This window comes from Loxodonta africana, chromosome 17, assembly GCF_030014295.1.
Source record: "Loxodonta africana isolate mLoxAfr1 chromosome 17, mLoxAfr1.hap2, whole genome shotgun sequence".
NCBI classification, from domain to species: Eukaryota; Metazoa; Chordata; class Mammalia; order Proboscidea; family Elephantidae; genus Loxodonta; species Loxodonta africana.
In genome coordinates, this window is record NC_087358.1 from 29,613,766 (window position 1) to 29,631,620 (window position 17,855).

General features: G+C 33.8%; 1 protein-coding gene across 15 annotated transcripts in view; it reads left to right on the top strand.

Moving 5' to 3' along the window:
- The window catches only part of MYCBP2 (MYC binding protein 2), a 287,598-nt gene that overhangs the window by 87,115 nt on the left and 182,628 nt on the right, over nt 1-17,855 (top strand). For 12 of the 15 annotated variants that reach the window (XM_064270017.1, XM_064270009.1, XM_064270014.1 and 9 more), the window contains 3 exons: nt 5,203-5,310; nt 12,250-12,369; nt 13,319-13,400. In XM_064270017.1, coding sequence (XP_064126087.1) covers nt 5,203-5,310; nt 12,250-12,369; nt 13,319-13,400 — 310 coding nt within the window. Of the gene's footprint in view, nt 1-3,496; nt 3,568-5,202; nt 5,311-10,647; nt 10,761-12,249; nt 12,370-13,318; nt 13,401-17,855 lie in introns of those variants that run through there. The other 3 variants (XM_064270018.1, XM_064270019.1, XM_064270015.1) reach the window with 3 other exon arrangements.

The following is a 17,855-nucleotide window of genomic DNA, read 5'->3' on the forward strand; positions in this document are numbered from 1 at the left end:
AGTTCAGCTGGATGATTCTGATGGTGTTCACAGGTTTGAGAACCACTCTTTGAGGGCAGCATTATTCAAAGGTTGCTCCATGGACCTTCTGCGAAATCAGATCACCTGAGTCACACACAAAGCCTAATGAATCAGGCCTCGGGTCCTGGAATCTGCTTTTTAAACACGTTTAACTCACACGCACAGTGTTGTTATTCTTCCTTTTGTCCACTTGAGGAACAAAAGTGTCAGATTTTTGGTATTCCAGCTGCCACACAAACTTGCCTTTTATGTTCGTGGCCTCTGCTTGGTACTTCTTAGATATTGACAGTTTAGTAATGTGTTAGTAATTATGCTCATTAGCAATTGAGTTTTCCTGGTATTCATGTCACAGAGCTTCAGGTTTGGATTATATTAAACTATTTTACTTGACTGTCTCATCCTGCTTACCAAGTCTGGGCTAACTGATTCAGAGTTTGACCAGATTTTAGAACCTAGGTCTTACACTAAAGCTTTGCTCAGTCAGCATCAGGCCTATTGATGTAGTGATGATATATGGTACAATGTCTCCTGTAATAGGAAGTGCTGTTGAAATTAGGTTAAACACAAAAAAGTAGTGTTATTACTTCTTTTTGATAAATTTTGACCTTTGCCTTTTATTTCAAATTTTTATGCTATTAATTTTTTCTAAAAAAATTTTTTATTGTGGTAAATATATCTATACATAACAAATCATTTGCCAATTCAACACGTTTTACATGTATAATTCAGTGACATTACATTCCTCATGTTGTACAACCATTATCACTGTCCTTTTCCCAGTTAGTCTTTCATCATTAACTCAGTAACCCTTAATAACGTTCCCTTTCCTCCTCTCCTCTACCCTTGGTAACCACTAATAAGATTTGGTCTCCATACGTTTACCTATTTCATAATAAATGAGACTGTACAATATTTGTTCTTTTGTGCCTGACTTATTTACTATGCTATTAATTTTTTTATTGTTGGAAAAATATGGTACAACATTCGCCAATTAAAGATTTTTCAGGTATATAATTTGGTGGCACTAATTACATTAATCATTTTTTGCAGCCATTACTAATATCTGTTGCCAGATTTTCCATCACCATAGACAGAATCTCGATGCTTCCTCAACAGTGATTCACACTTTCTCCTCCCCTCCCGCCTTGGTAACCACTAATGAGCTTTTGTCTGTATGTAATTGCCTACTCTAGATATGTAAGTGAGATCATACAATATTTGTCATTTTGCAAATCATTTATTTCACTTAGCATGATGTTTTCAAGGTTCTGTTCTTTAAGATAACATTTTTCTTAAATTTATCTTCCTAGATATCAGTAGTATTTAATTACATCTTTTAGTTCAAAGTGTTTGTGATCAATTTTAGTTGTTTAGCTTACACAAAATTGATTGGTATATAAATTCTCTGAGACTTGTGTTAACGTTATACAGGAAGGACTGGTTCAATGGAATTGTTAAGCTGAGCTTTCCAAATCATCAGAAAAACTCCTGGATGATTTTATCAGTGATCTCCTGTTTATATCCCTTCTCAGTATTTAGAAGGTGGCTCCTACCACAACCTGTTTCATAGCTACATAACATTTCACAATATGGTTGTACCACAGTTTATGCAACCATTGTTTTATTGATGGGCATTCAGGTTATTTTCAGGTTTTTATGATTTTTGCTATAATCTTCTCAAACTTACAGCTGTATATACTGGAACTTTTGTTTACATACTGGAACTTCCTAAAAATAGAATGTCTGGGTCAAAGGGTGTATATGTTTTAAATTTTAACAGATGTTTCATATTGCTTTAAAAATGTTATAGAAATTCTCAACAATAATATATGAGAGTGGGGTTTTCCTCCATTATAACCTGTATTTGTTATTATTACTCTTTTTAATTTCTATAAAATTTTGGTAAAAGGTGTTATCTCATTGTTAATTTAAATAGCACAAAAATATGAGGTGTTTTCTGTGTAAAAATTCACCATAAATCTCATTCTACTGGCTGAATATTAATTCTATTGAATTGCTGAACTGAAGTTTTTCATAATTAGTTTCCTATTAGGTGGTTTATTGATTTATTTATTGCTGCAATTAATTTATTAATTGCAGCAATTAATAAGGTTGTAGTAAATACCTTTGGGCTGAAATCTTTTTAAATATTTCAGATTTTTCATTAGGATAGATTTTCATAGGTGTAAGTTACTGGGTCAAAGAATAATAAAATTTAGGTTCTCGAAATGTATCACAAATAACTTTCTGAAGGCTTGCACAATTTTATGCTGCCACTTAATCTAGTCACTATTTCCTCCAACCTGCCTATCGACATGCACGCACGCCCCTAATAACCACATTGCCTACACGATATTGAAAGAAGCTTTTAAATATCTAAATCTGTTCATTTCACGCCTCTGTTTTATTCACTTCCCTCCCAAAAAACCAACAAATTTTGTTAATTCTACCTTCTTCCTTCTTCACTAACTTTCGAATATGCCTATTAGAATTTCCACTATTAACCTTAGTTCAGGCTGCTTCTATCCTTTCCCTGCATTACAGCAAAAAGCTTTTTAATTAGCCTTAACCCCAGTCTTGCCCTTCTCTAGGCTGTTAACTACCTTGCATCCCGAATGTTCTTTATAAAATACAAATTTGATCAGCAGCACATCTCTGTTTAAAACCAAAAGGCTATTAAAAGCCCATAGGATGAATTCCAAATTTTCTCTAAAGGCTCATCTCTGTTTGCTATCCTTCATATTCCCTGTCTTCAAACATTTTTTTACTTTTTTGTGTATCTGAACTCGCTACGTCCTTTATTAGGTCTCAGTTTATGTGTTATTTTCTCATCTTGCACCCTCAGACCTCCCCCACTTTCCTATCTTCAAGATTTGTTAGCTGCCCCCTAGTGAGCTTCCTTTTGACACAGCACACTGTGGTAAGTTCCTGTTTAGTTATGTGTACCCTCTCCCCTCTCCTCCCCTCATTCGATTATGGGCTTCTAGAAGCAGAAATTGTGTCTTGTTTATCCAGGTGTTCCCAGGACTTAGCATGGTGCCTGAAATTTTGTAAGTCCTTAATATGTATTTGTTGATTTATCAAAAACTTTTCAGTGATTCCACATTACCTCTAGAATATAGTTTCATTGTATAGAAAGATTTTAATTATTTGCTTTTTCTGTACTTCTCCAAACTCATTTCCTGTCACTTTCTGCTTCACAACTTATACTCCATCCGTTTCAGTATGTGTGATTTAAATGACTAAGCAATATTGTTGTTTAACATCTTCACACTTTTATAAATCCTATTCCTTTTACCTAGAATGCCCTCTCTTCCCTCCCTTCTCTTTTGGCAGTCTTTTTCTCATTCTTTGAAACCTCTCTGCTTCATCCAGGTTGATTTTGTTACTTTCTTATCCTTCAGTATATGAGGTGTACAGACTTCCTTTATAGCATTTATCAAGTTATATTTCAGGTTTTCGTTATTTCTCCCCCAGTGGACTGAGTTCCAATGAGATTTGTCTTTGTCATCATGTACATGACACCTTGCATCTGTTATGTAAAAGGTAATGAAAAATGTTTGGATAAGTAAATGAATAGAATTACGTTTTTAGAAAAATTATCTTAATCCGTGGGAAACGAGAATATTTTAGAGCCTAAAAGCCTGGCATTATAAATGCTGAATTAAATTATTGAGCATTTGCACTATAATTTCTAAGTGTGATTCCCCATGGGCCAATAGATTTATACATCAAAAGATTCTAAAACAATTGAATTTACTGAAAAGTCAAATAACTGTGAACATTATGGGTACAGTATATTTTTATTAGAAGAAATAATATTCCGAGCAGACCACAGAAAAAATAAAATGGTAATATAACTTAATATTGTTATTATCTTAAAATTAACAATTCTGTTGTATATTTGGAAAGTTCTTCATATTTTTTAGAGTGATTTATCTGCTTTAGTTAATCAAATAATGCATGTTGAGGAAACAGGAAGTTTTTTTCATTTGAGGTATATCCAATTTTATTCCTTTTTAAAAATGAAGCTCAGTTTATATAATTTAAGCTTGAAAAGAAACGACATTATTATATGTAATATTTAATTATTTTATCTATTATTAAATTGGAATATTTGTATCTGTAATAATCATAGAACATGTTATCCTTGGTTTTTCATAGAAATGGTGCTGCTTGTGTTTTTATGTATATCTAGAGGCATAATTGAAATACGTTCCTCTCTCCCATGTATTTTTTTTTTTATGTTTAATGATGGTACTTTGGCATTTAATTTGGCATTTATCCAATTTTATTACACGGTAATAGTTACATTTTATCCCATCTTTAGAAAAATGAATTAGAGCTAGAGATTACTGTAGAGGATCATGAAGAAACATGCTTTAATTAAAAATGTTCATTGCCTACATAATGTCGTAATTCCCTTTCCAAATATTGGTAACTTCTTAACTGTCAAGTTTAGAGTGTTGAAAATTGAAGGCATTTTTTGATGTAGCTAAAATCTAAGGAAGGTTATTTCTGTTATATAAGAAAAGAAATAAAACTTAAAGGCATAATTTAACAAATTAAGTTTCCTTTTCAAGTTAAATTACAATGGGGAAAAGTGATTTATTTTATTCAAATTCATTTTTCCAGTAGCTTTTTTCTTTGAATACTACAAGAGTGGAAATAACTATGAGTGGGAATAATACAATGTAATATAACTATAGTATGTAGTTTTTTATGTAATGAAGCTTCTGAAAGAAATAATGATATGATTCCTAAAATGCTACATGAGTTAGAGTGCCCTCTTCACCATCAGTCAGATCTCAATAGGAAGGATATTTGTTTTAATGAATATATACTCAATTTTGGTAACATGATATTAAAAAAAAAATTTGTAAGATAACTTATGTGAATTGAACTTCCTGATTAGAGACTATCAGTAACTACCCAATAGTTTTATCAATATAAAATATGGAATTTGTTCTTTATAAACTGTATGATATTAAATTATGTGTGGAATGGTGAGTAGATTATGGTTGGGAGTGGGGGATTGAAATGGGGGAAATCTGGAAAGGGATATAATGTCCAAAACAGTTAAGAATAAATTTTCATGCTTTTAGTTTGAATTATTTTTGTTCAATGTAGTGTTTTCATTTTGTGAGCTTTTCTATGCACATACAAAATGTTTCTCCTCAGGCCCCCTTGTATTTGCTGGTCCTATTTTTATGAACCATCGAGAACAGGCTCTAGCCAGACTCAGATCCCATCCAGCTCAGCTAAAGCATAAACGGGACAAGCACAAAGGTATTTGGTCTTCTTATCAACTAGGTGGGACACTTTCCCAATTTCTTCCACTCATTTTAATTTCCTTTCTGGGAAAATGCACAAACCTGATTCTTCTACTTTGCTTCTATCATTATTATATAGCCTGAGGAGAAAGAACATGCTAAAATGCTAAGCTGAAAGTGTACTGTTTGTCAAGTGACTGTCATGCTTCTTGTTTCATTTTTTTTACTTCAGTAAGTGTTTTTTTCTGTTAACTTTAATAAAGAAGACATTTTATAATAGATCTTTTCAAATTTCATAAAGTTAAGGAAAGGTAGAAAAAATTGTCATTGTTCTCTGTTTCATCCTTTATTATCTGCTCTTAGGTGACTGAGATCTGGTGTTTTAGTCCTTTTTTTCCTTGAATGCTGTTTGTTTGCTTTAGACTTAACAAACTACTAAATCCATTGTATAAAGTCATAATGAATTAAGATTACTATTGTTCCTTTGTTTTAGTATTAAACCTTATATACTTATATCACACATGACATACAAATATTTGGTATTTGAAGGTTAAAGTAGAGATATATGAAAGAGTGAGGTGTATAGATCTACTGTAGTCTCAGAAACTCCTAGGTCTAAGCTACTCTGGGAGGGACTAGGGATTATTTCTGTTATTCTTTGAAATTTTTGAGTACTGCATTAATTAAAAATATTCCTAAAGCATGCATTTTCTTTTAAACCACAAGTTACAAAAGAGCTAAAATCAGGAAAGAATTTAATGCAGAGAATTTGTAAATTTATATATAAGTTCTGTTTTGAAACCTGGCGTGTGACCAAGGAGCTCTTCATTGGCTAGTATGGCTTACAGTTGCCATTTTCTTAAACACCTACAATAAGCCCTACAAAATTGAATAGAAAGCTTTAAAAACACATATTCCATACGGAAAAATTAAAGTTTCTATTTTTTCCCGTGCTGAAAAATTATGTAGACTAATTTTTTTAGAACTTTCACGTGTAGTATAATCAACTTCATTTTTGCCTCTCTCGATCTGTCAGTTTGCCGCTCAAAAGCAAAAAACAGAAAACCAAACCAAAAAATTGTTTTTAGTAAAAGCACAAATAGGGAGAGAGAGTACTACTTACAATATATTTTGCAGAAACAAAAATTGAGGATGTTTTAAATCTAATGTGATTAAAAAAACAAAGCCAATGCCATCAAATTGATTCTGATTCATGGCGACCCTATAGGACAGAGTAGAACTGCCCCATAGGGTTTCCAAGACTGTAGATCTTTACCAAAGCAGATGTCACATCTTTCTCATGCGAAATGGCTGGTGGGTTCGAACCACTGACCTTTCGGTTAGCAGCCAAGTGCTTAACCAGTGCGCCAGCCAGGGCTTCTCCAGTGTCATTAGCCATAGTAAAATTTGTGATTGCTTTAGTTCCTGAGTGCGCTAGCAATGCTTAAATATTTAAATCTGAGGAAAAATACACTATGCAAATTATTTATTATCAGAATCTTTGGTCCCTTATTATTTCTGTTATGCCAGTATTAGAAACAGATTTTCTCAGTGTTTGCTTCTATCCCAATTATCTCTAGCGGAGCTCTTCTGAGACTTTACCGGAGGTTAAATATTTACACTTCATGAAGCAGTTTAAAAGTTGTCTAGCTCCATTTCAGTATCTTATGGGCAAACATGTTTATTTTATTTTTTTGGCCAGGATTTTAAATGAAATCTTAAATGAAGACCAAGATTACAAATACAAAGCTGAACTTTTGCAGTGTCAAATAATAATTAATTGCTTAACCATAGCTAACCTTACTACAGTTTTATTCGCCACAGGGTTATTTTATAACAAGGTCCTATGTATCCTTATAGCAGCCTCTTTGGAAGGACTTACTTTGTACTATTACAGTATATGGTTAGTTTTTATCAGATTTTATGGCTTTAGTAGAGTGAAACAGTTTTGTCTCTTTACCCCCAAAATGAACTTAAAGTATAAAGAATATTTTATCAAGTAGTATGCTACTGTAAGTAAAGGGTATTAATTTACCACTCACTAATTCCTCTCCCCTCACAGATTCTCTATTCACTGCTTAAACTGTTGCTGCATATTTTCATAATCTATTAATAAATATTCCTTCCACCTACATGTTTTTTTTTCCCTTCTCTTTTTCTTACCCTGTTTGTTTTCCAATGTGTTCACTGAGTTCTCTATATTAATTGCTGTGTTCTATCTTACATTTTTTTTATCTTACATTTAATTATGCTGGTGGTACAGACTGTAGAATGAATAGTTAAATTTTTATGGACACTTTTCACTGGGGGTATTGGGGATATAAGCTGTGATTTCTTGTTAACAGGAGCAAGCTCTCAGGGAAGTTGGTGAGTTTCTGGATGATTAGAGAGAATTCAGAGAAGGTCACAGGATACATTCTATATGGGCAAATTGTGATTTAAGGAGAAATAGAATATGTAAGGCAAAATCAGTAATTCCATGTAACATAGAGCAAATTATTCTAAATATGTGGACATAAACTGTGTTTCCAGCATATCCCTAGATTAACATTTGTTCCAGCTACTCAGTGCCTCATAGAGAAGATTTTAATGTAGGATACCTAGTTGGAAGTATCTGAATTATCCTAGAGATAGTCCTAAAATCTATCTTAATGTGACTGATGTGAAAATCAGAAGATACACGGATAGCAAACATCTGTATTCTACACCTATTTTGTGTTTAGAAATGGTTTGGTATAATGGAAATAGTATAGCCTTTAAAAAAAAAAATTATTATTATTTTTTTTGGAGTTAGGCCTCAGTTGTAATCCTAAATTTGTCATTTACGAGAGCTACATGGCCTTGCAGGAATTACTTAATTTCTTTGGGCTTCAGTTTTCTTTATTTTGAAAATAAGAATGATAATTTCTGATTGTGTTGATCTGAAGATTAAATTAAGATTATGTATAAAACTCTCTCTCTCTCTCTCTCTCTCTTTATGTGTATATGGAAACCCTGGTGGTGTAGTAGTTGAGAGCTACAGCTGCTAACCAAAAGGTCAGCAGTTCAAATCCACCAGTCCCTACTTGGAAACCCTGTGGGCAGTTCTACTCTGTCCTAAACGGTTGTTATGAGTTGGAATCAACTTGATGGCAATGGGTATATATATATATATATATATATATATATATATATGCCCATGTGATGCAGTAGAGTTACAGATAACAAGCACAGTTGAGGATCAGATTGTCAAGTGTTGAATGTTAGCCTAGCATGGGAATAGTACTTTTCCTCCAAGGGTTGTCATGAGATTAATTGACATGACATCTGAAAAGCACTTATGTGGTGCTTTATAGATGGATAGATAGGTGCATAGATGAATGGATACTCTTTGCAAATAAAAATCCTCTGGCTTCAAATCCTTTGCTTTGTGTTTTAGCAGTTAGTATTATCCTGAAGGTACAAAATTTGAGATCTGTTAAATACATAGTTTATTTATGAAAGATTTAAGATGTCAACCATTTGGTAGTGGTAAAGTACATGCGCTTTAGAATCAAACTCCAAATCTGCTCTGTCATTTATTACTTTGGGCTGACCACCTAAGCTGTAGTTTTCTCATATATAAAATGGAATAACATTACCTATGCCATAAGATTGTTGTATTGGTTTAAAAAAGCAACAGTAGTCAATACTGATTGAGTACTTTTCAGACATTATTTCACTTAATTCTCATAAGAACTTTGTGTGGCATGAATAATTGTTGCTATTTTATAAATGGAGAAGCTAAGACTTACAAAGGTCCAATGCCCAGTAACATACAACTAGTTAATGGTAGAGCCAGCATTTCCACCTAAGCCTCCTAGTCATAAGTGCCCATAAGCACTGATCTGTTGTGTTATTTAGACTTTCACGGTGTTTGGCATGGAGCAAGTGCTTAGTAAATTACAGTTGCTACTGCTCCTGCTGTTTTATATTAATGATCTTTTTCAAAGTACTCGATGTGTTCATGGACAACTTTTGTGATATGCGTGACTATGAGATCACCAAAAATAAAGTGTAGATTTAAATAAAATTTAGAGACCCTTAGTTAACGGAATTCTCTTTTCCCTATGTCTGTACTCAAATATGTGTCTATAATACTTATATATACACACAGTTTTTTAGATACATATATTAGGTATGTATCTGCCAAAACTTTTTAAACATTATAGTTTCAATATCACATGATATGTAAACGAGCATATTCACATTAGGAAAAATACCGATATGTTCATGCCTAAGGGAGGCAATTGTAAGAGTATTCATGCCTGAATATTTTTCCTCCAAATCTAAGATTAGATTTTATTGTTGCTAATTAACACTTTATTGAATATTGAATTTGAACAGAGATTAATCTTGTTGACTGTTGCTTGTTGATTCTTGAATTTGCAGTAAATTTTTGTCTGCTTAGTATCTTTTTTCTTTGATGAATCTTGTAAATTCCTAAATTATTGGAATTGTACTTTTTTTTTTTAATTCTGCTACTACTGCTGGTAATGATCAGGAACCTTATCCCTAATTTTTAAGTTATAATAGCAATGTTTTTACCTATTGAGAAATTGTTTTATATAGTTAGAGATTGTTTAGAAGAACTTGAAAAAAATGTTTCTAGTATAATTTTGACTACTAAATAATAAAAAAAAAAAATAGCTTCTTTTAATTGTATTGTTTTATTCAGTAAATCACTAGGCTTTTTTTTTTTTCTTCCTTCCCCATCCCTGATGCTATCTCTCTCGTGGGATTTGTATCTATATTTAATCTCTGACTCAAGGGAGGGGGCAAAAAGCTAAATTCAAAGGTAAAAGCTTCTAATTAGCATCAATGTATTTATATAAAGTGGAGTGATACTTGTGATGTTCAGTTAAGTCTGGCAAAATCATATGGATATAATTTGTTTTTTATGTTAAGTCAGATTTGTTTTAACAATTAGCTATTTGTACCAATGAGATAAAGATATAAAATTTCTTTGCATCCAGCATCTTATTTAAATTGTCACTGGAAGACATTATTCTTTTTGTGTGGACCATTTTTTATATTTATTTAACCATTCCAATTCCACTGCCTTTCCAAGGTGAAGAGTATTTGAACTAAGATTGTATTTCGTTTTAGGTGGTGTGAAATGAAATGTGACTATCTTTAGCCCATACATTCTTGAAGATTTCATTTGGCAAATCCACATTAGATAATTTAGCAGAAGAGGAATTGTATTCTTTATCTTATAATAAATAGTAAAACCTCTCACTAATTCAGAATTTATGATAACTCAGATGAAGTATTTGTGATCTTTTTTCAGTAAAAATTCAACATAATTTCTTCCTCTGTGAATTTTCAGGGTCATACTTATAAGGGGAAACCTGTGTAAAATCACTAGCTTTTCAAACCAAGGGCTCAAGAAATGAAGGATTCCTTCAGCGTGCCTTCAGCCTCTGGGTCCAGCAGTTAATTCTTGTATGTTAAAGGACTTTTATGTTTATGATACATTTTTGTGTAATATAGGCCTATTTTGAATTATAATATAGGTAACCACATTTTATTTATTGTAGCAATTAGTTAATGTACTGCTTGAAGGTAATAAAACTTTATTTTTAATTAAATGTTCTATGATTAAGACTTTTTCAATAAGTCACACGGGCCTATTCCTTCTATGTTATTCCGAATTAGTGAGGTTTTACTGTCCTAGTGTTATGAAGATTTTAAAGCTTTTCCAAATTATGATAGAGAGGCATTTAGTTATAGAAGGGGAAATCATACTGTAGGTCAATTTTGTCTTAACTAGATATTACTAACAGAAAGGAATGATTTAAATAAAAAAGATAAAGTGAATGTGAAATGACCTGATATTATTTTGTTTAACATTCTGAAATGGGCAGAGAAAATACAGAATTAATTAAAAGTAAGTGTATGTCTGTGGATTCACATATGTATTGCATATTATACACACGTATTGTTTGAGTTGATACATCACAAGAGATGATTTGACTTATTGACACTTTGAAATTCCTTACAAATTTTCATTTATTCTGTATGTAAGGAATTTAAATTTGATGATATAGAGGTCATATTTAAGCGATGTATAGTTTCAGATTAGGAAAAGTAGATTGCCTCCCTTATTTACACATTCCAAAGTAAAGTTTTTGTATTTTGGAATGTGGCTTTTGATGCTATGGTTAGAATGCCAAAGTGAAATATAGAAACCAGGGATGGAGAGTAGGCCTAAAGCAAGGTTAATGGAGGAAATTCTAAAAAGGAAGGAGGAGGAAAGAAGGAGGTGAAAATATAAAGGAGTTTGGTTGAGGATAGTTAGCGGTTGAAGCTCGGAAGAAGACCACAAAGCAGGCTGGCTGTGGGACAAGGTAGAGAGTAGGTCATTGAACTACAGTGTAATTGAATAAAGCTATTTGGTCTTTATACATTTTTAAAAGTCATTGAGTTTAGGAATACTGGTGAACAGTGTAGCCTTTCTAAGGTCTGTTTGGAAAATCTAAGTCACTGTGAGTCAACTAGGAATATTTCTAAGTAACTAGTACTAACTATATCACTAAGTTTAAAATAATTGTTTAATGACTTTGCATGCAGTTATTTTTTATGCAAACTAAATTTTCCCATGTAAACCATTACATTTGAAATTTTGTTATTTCTGTACGTTAACGATTGATCCCTTTACATTACATAACTGATGAGCTTAATAGGTTTTATCCTTAACCAGATCTTATCTCTGTTTTTTATTGATTTAGTGATAATTGCAAACAGAAGTATACAGTGTATCTTTTCAGAATTACTTCCCTGCAGGTAGTTCTTGATCTATCACTTCTAACAGCTGCAGATTCTTCTTGCTTGTTTCTTTTAACATTTTTCTCTTGTTCTTCCATAGTAAACTGATTTTAAATTTTATCTTAAATATGAATAATAGCTTAATTACGAATTATAACACTTGCAGATGGAAGTGGAGAAAGAGGAGAAAAGGATGCAAGCAAAATCACAACATATCCTCCAGGCTCCGTGCGATTTGACTGCGAGCTCCGAGCAGTACAAGTCAGCTGTGGATTTCACCATTCAGGTAGCAGCTGGAACTTTAGGGTATAACTGCGTTTTTACAATTGTGGTAAATAACTTAATTGTTTGGTTTTAGTGAATGTAGTCTGTTAACTCTGTGTTAAAAGCTATAGTGTGGCAGTATCTTCTAAATCTATAAAAGCTTTGTATTTATTGTATAATCTTTTTTAAAAACTGTGGTTTGAGGAACAGGCATTTGTCCAGAGATCTGACTTTTATTTCTGTCTTCTGCGACACTTACTTTAAAATTCTGTTTTAATTTAGTTCAAGAAATTACTGAAGATGAAGGAATTCCTGAAATCCGTTTCAACTCTACAGTTGTGTGATTTTTTTGACGTAGTTCCATATTGAAGCATGGCATCAACAAATTTCTTTTTCTTAAAATGTGGAGAATAATTAGATTCTTATTAAAGTTTTGGCATTTGGGTTATATAGCTTACCTTGTACTATTCCACCTTTATAAGCATTAAAAAAATGTAAACTTCCTTCTTTGATACTTAATCTATTTCCTTATTTGATGATGCATTGATAGATATTAAAAGTTCTGAGATTTCATTGATGTTCTGCATAATTGTGCAGAGCACACAAACCCATCTGCTCCCTTTATAATTATTCTAGATATGAAACAAAAAAAAATATATTTTATATGTAGTTGTTCATTATTAAGATTTTACAGTTGATCTGAGCCAGTATGTCTTATTAAATATTACGGTTGTTAAATCACATAATAATTTTAAAGTATATGGAAATCATGCATTTTTATGACATGCAAAGAATATTTTTCAGAACTACAGTTATATTTATTTCATTAAATATAAATTTATGCTTCAATTCCCTATTTTTAATGGCTCTTTAAATTTTCAATAGTGAAAATTACACCGGTTTCAGTATAGTTGTAGTAGAAATATAAAATGCATTTAATGAAAAAATAAAGCCATGTATTTTGATTTCAGTGGTTTTAATGGAAAATGGAGATGTCTATACATTTGGATATGGGCAACATGGGCAACTAGGACATGGAGATGTCAATTCCAGGTACTCTTACTTTTTGTCTGAAGAGACTAGGGTTTGTTTTTTTCCCTTTCCTTTCTTTTTTCTTTTCTCTCTTCCTCTTTTTTCCAGAATTAAGTATGACCCATGAATTACTGATTACTGATGGTTCCTGATTTTGTGACTAAGTGCTTTTGTAGGGATAGGTAATTTTGTAGCCTTAGGGGAAAATGGATTTACATTCTATACAAACAAACGGAATCTTTGGGTGGTGAAAATGGTTAACTCAGTAGTAACTGAGAGATTGGACATTGTAGTTCATCCAGCGGTGCCTCAGAAGAAAAGCCTGGTGACCTACCTACTTCTGAAAAGTCAGCCATTGAAAGCCCTGTGGAGTATAGTTCTACTCTGACAGATACAGGCTCTCCATGAGTTGGAGTTGACTTGATGGCATCTGGTTTACTGGTTTACAAACAAAACCTAATGACCTCTCCAACAAACTATTTTGACGTAATTCCAGAATAATGAAAAACTAATTATGGTAGAGGTTACTAGGCATTTTCCAATATTTATTCTTCCATACTTCATTTGGTAGTAGAGTTTTAGCTGGGAGCATAACTGTGCAGATAAAGACTTTATATCCCAGCCTGCTTTGCAGCAAGGAAATGCTTTGTGCTCTAAAGTGAATGTGAGACTTTGGAATCATGCTGTTAAAGGAATACTGTTAAAGGCATGCTGTCCCCGCTTGCTGGATGGAATGCATGCATGATGGAAGGAACTGGAGAAGTCATCGTAGACACCCTGAGCTGGAGATCATGTATTGAGAATGCCAGAGCTGTAAGATAAAAATAGCCTGGTTTCCTGACGCCATGGAGCTGCCACAACACCTCCTTATAATTAGACTCTTACCTGAGTGAGAAATAAACTTCTCTCTTGTTTAAGTTCCTGTTACTTTGGCTTTACTATTACAGCAGCTGAATCTATATCCTACTTAATACAGTCAAGGTGCTTTTGGTCAAAAGTAACAGAAAATCCATCTTCATTAGTTCAGGTCCTTTGAGAAGATGATGCCAAGATAGGATTAAGTGTATGAAGATTTACTGAGGGTGGGGGGTGGGGAATTCCTGTGAAGGATAAAGGAAAAAGGAATAGGAACAGGCAGGGAGAATCTTCAGTCACAATGCTGATCTGACACCAGTGAATGAAGAGAAGGTAGGAAAAACTGGGTAGAAAGAGTCTTCAGACTACAGTGCAGTTCTGAGAGCATCAGCAAGGTTGATGGAGTATCCCCAAGCTAAGGTTGCCCTTGAAAGAGTCCTGCATTGGGCAGGAATGGGCCAGCATTAATACCTTTGCGATACTCAGTCACAGGGTGGAAGCATTCCACAGGAACAGTGACCTCATGGATCCAAAGGGACAGCATCTGGGGCTGTCAGTCAACTATGTTCCCTGCAGTAGTTGTCTTGAGGAAGAGCTAAGTGATGCACATCTATGGCAGCCCCACCATTGTAACCAGGTGTATTTAAGTCTGGAGAGATGTAGGGCAGCTTTAGGCCAAACTTGACTCAGCATCTCAATTTGCCACATGAACCCAATTTCTTTTTGAATTCTCCATTTTGTCTTATTTTCCCTTGTACTCACAAGGTGTCTGCCAGAATCAACTGAACCTTTATGGCTTCTTATTCACAGTACAATGAAAGAAAGAGGGATTCTCTTCCCCTAATCATTAAAATCAATGATTTTTACTTTGTTTTGGTTGTACACCTATTACTGTGTGGCAAGGATGGAATTATGCCATGTGGTAAAGACCAGAAATTCTTAACCCTGGCTTCACATAAGAAGCACCTGGGGAGGTTTAAAAATTACCGTACCTGGATTCTTCATCCAGAATTTCTAAGAGGTGTGGGATTGGGGATAGAGTGCAGATATCAGAGTTTTTCAAAAGATCCCCAGAGTATAATGTGCATCCAAGATTGAGAACCCGTCTATTCCTAGGGCTATGGCAGGATCAGCTCCATTTACAGTGCGTGCAAAACGGGGATGAAGTGGAATGTCTTTCATCACTGTGATGAATTTTGTTGCTAATGGTGAGAAGAAACAATTGAGGTATCGAGTTGAACTTTTCATTAAAAACAAGTGCAACATATAGTTCACATTATTGCCAAGCAATTTGTAAAATATTACCCACAATCTTAATATCACTGTGGGGTATGACATAATATCAGTGGCCTGTGGGGTCAAACAATTACTGTCACAGGTTTAAGAAGCCAACAGATATTTTGCTTTACAGATGAGTGAAATCACTGATAAGCAGAGGCTCAATCAGTGCTTTAAACAGTGTGAAGAACCTGGCAACTTTTTGTTGTATTTCATGACATGGAAGGAAAGGGTTTATTATCACGATATAGTCATTGTTGTTATTATTATAATCATTACTTAAGTGGTAATTATTTCATGAGTTATAAACTGAAAAATGTACATTGTAATTAGAAATGATGAATGTGAACCATGTGTCCAGCAAGGAGGGCGCTGCTTTGCAAATCAGAATTTATACTTGGATATCATTCCACAAAAAATAATTATCAAGCAGCAATATTTCATGGTCTTGATTGAGTGGAAAAGAAGTAGTAAAAATCATGAGTGTAATCAAATCACAGCCCTCAGGTAATGCTGTCTCACTGTACACTATGAAGAAAGAGCAGCATATATGCAGAAGATCCTGCTTTGCTGTATTAAGATGTAATGGCTGTTGAAGGGGATAGGGCTCATGTGAGCTTTTAAAAGGAAAGAGTTAGCGAAAAACATTGCTTCATGGTAGTCGTAATACCAGTGGGCACCATTTTGATTTCTGGTGATTTCCCCCAGTAACAATGTCTGTCCAGACTTGGACCAGTATTGTGAAACTTGTCTCCAGAAATGGAGGGTGCTGAGAGATGGAAGATAGAGATGGGCAGCTCCAGCATGGCAGCAAAGGAGCTTATTAGGGAGACTTACAGATGAGGCAAGTCCTGGGCAGCTGTAGGACCAAAGCAGATCTGTGCACCCCACAGTGGAAGAGCAGAGGTTTTATAGTGGTGGTGGATGATAGGGGCTACATGCCAGTGACTTACATAAGGATGACTTAGCAAGCCGTAGTGAACTAGCAGACCACATGAAGGCGCTCGTGTTTGGCCTCGTAAAGCCTGTTTCCCCTTCAATATCACAGCGTTATGTTCAGTATTCTGAAGAGTTTTAATTTACCATCTTATGAAATCTGATTACTTTTAATGTTGAAGATAAAATTTCCCAGATTCCTAAGATCAGACTCTGGCAGTGTTTGCTTTAATTGCCCAAAGTTGTCCTTTCCAACATGTAGATTTCCTCACCTGGTTCCATTTATTGAGGTATAACTGGAAGGCTGATTGTGTGTGGCGTGGGCAGAACTAAACTGGATAATTCTGTGTAATAATACCTATGTAGTATGCCTAATAAAGAAGTTCCTGGGTGGCATAAACAGTTAAGCACTTGACTCCTAGCTGAGAGGTTGGTGGTTCAAACTTACCCAGAGGCATCTCAGAAGACAGGCCTGGTGATTTTGCTCCTGACAGGTCATAGCCTCGAAAACCCTATAGAGCAGCTCGACTGTGCACGCATGGGGCTGTTTTGAGTCAGAATTGACTCAATGGCAACCAACAAAAATAAATGTCTGATAGCCTAAATAAAACTTACTCAAAACCTTTTCTGTCCTAAGCACTCTAGTTTTTGGGTCTTTGTGGGACTTGGAAGGTAGGAGTTAAGAACTGTTATTAATTCAGAAAAGAATTAGTCACTTATATGCAGGAGGAACAAAGCTCCTATAGCATACGTGTTAACTACAACAAAGCAAAACATTTATAGACATTTAGTTGAAACGAAGTGTAGAGTTGAAGGGTATTTTTGAAAAGTTTCAAGTAATTAAGTGCTATTAATTGAATTTATTGTATAGCACACAATAATATGTGATTAATATTAGACAAATTTTGTACTATACATGAAGATATAAAAAGGTTATTGATATTCTCCTTACGTAGTGTGTTGTCTTACCAAATGATTGAGTTTAGTCTCTAATTTAGGTCTTGATTCTGTCGTTTGGTAGCTTATGACCTTATTCAAGCTACTTTCTTGTGTCTCAATTTCCTCCTTTATTAAGTGGGAATAGGCATATCTTCCTAAGAAGGTTGTTGTGAGAATACAGTGAGATAATACATGTAATCTACTTAACACAGAGCCTAGCCCATAAAAAAAAAAAAAAAAATATGCAAAATAAATGTTAGCTGTTACTATTGTTGCTTTTTTTTAGAGACTGTCAAAAAGCTCTTAGGAGAACTTTTATATATTCACTCATGACATCATCAGTCTACCAACATTCTTTTTTGTTTGTTTTGTTTAGTATGTATGCTCTTAAGTTTCTGAATTCCAAATTATTTTACCATTTTCAATAAACTTAAACCTGGAGATTGCTGAAGAGACTAATATAGTTTC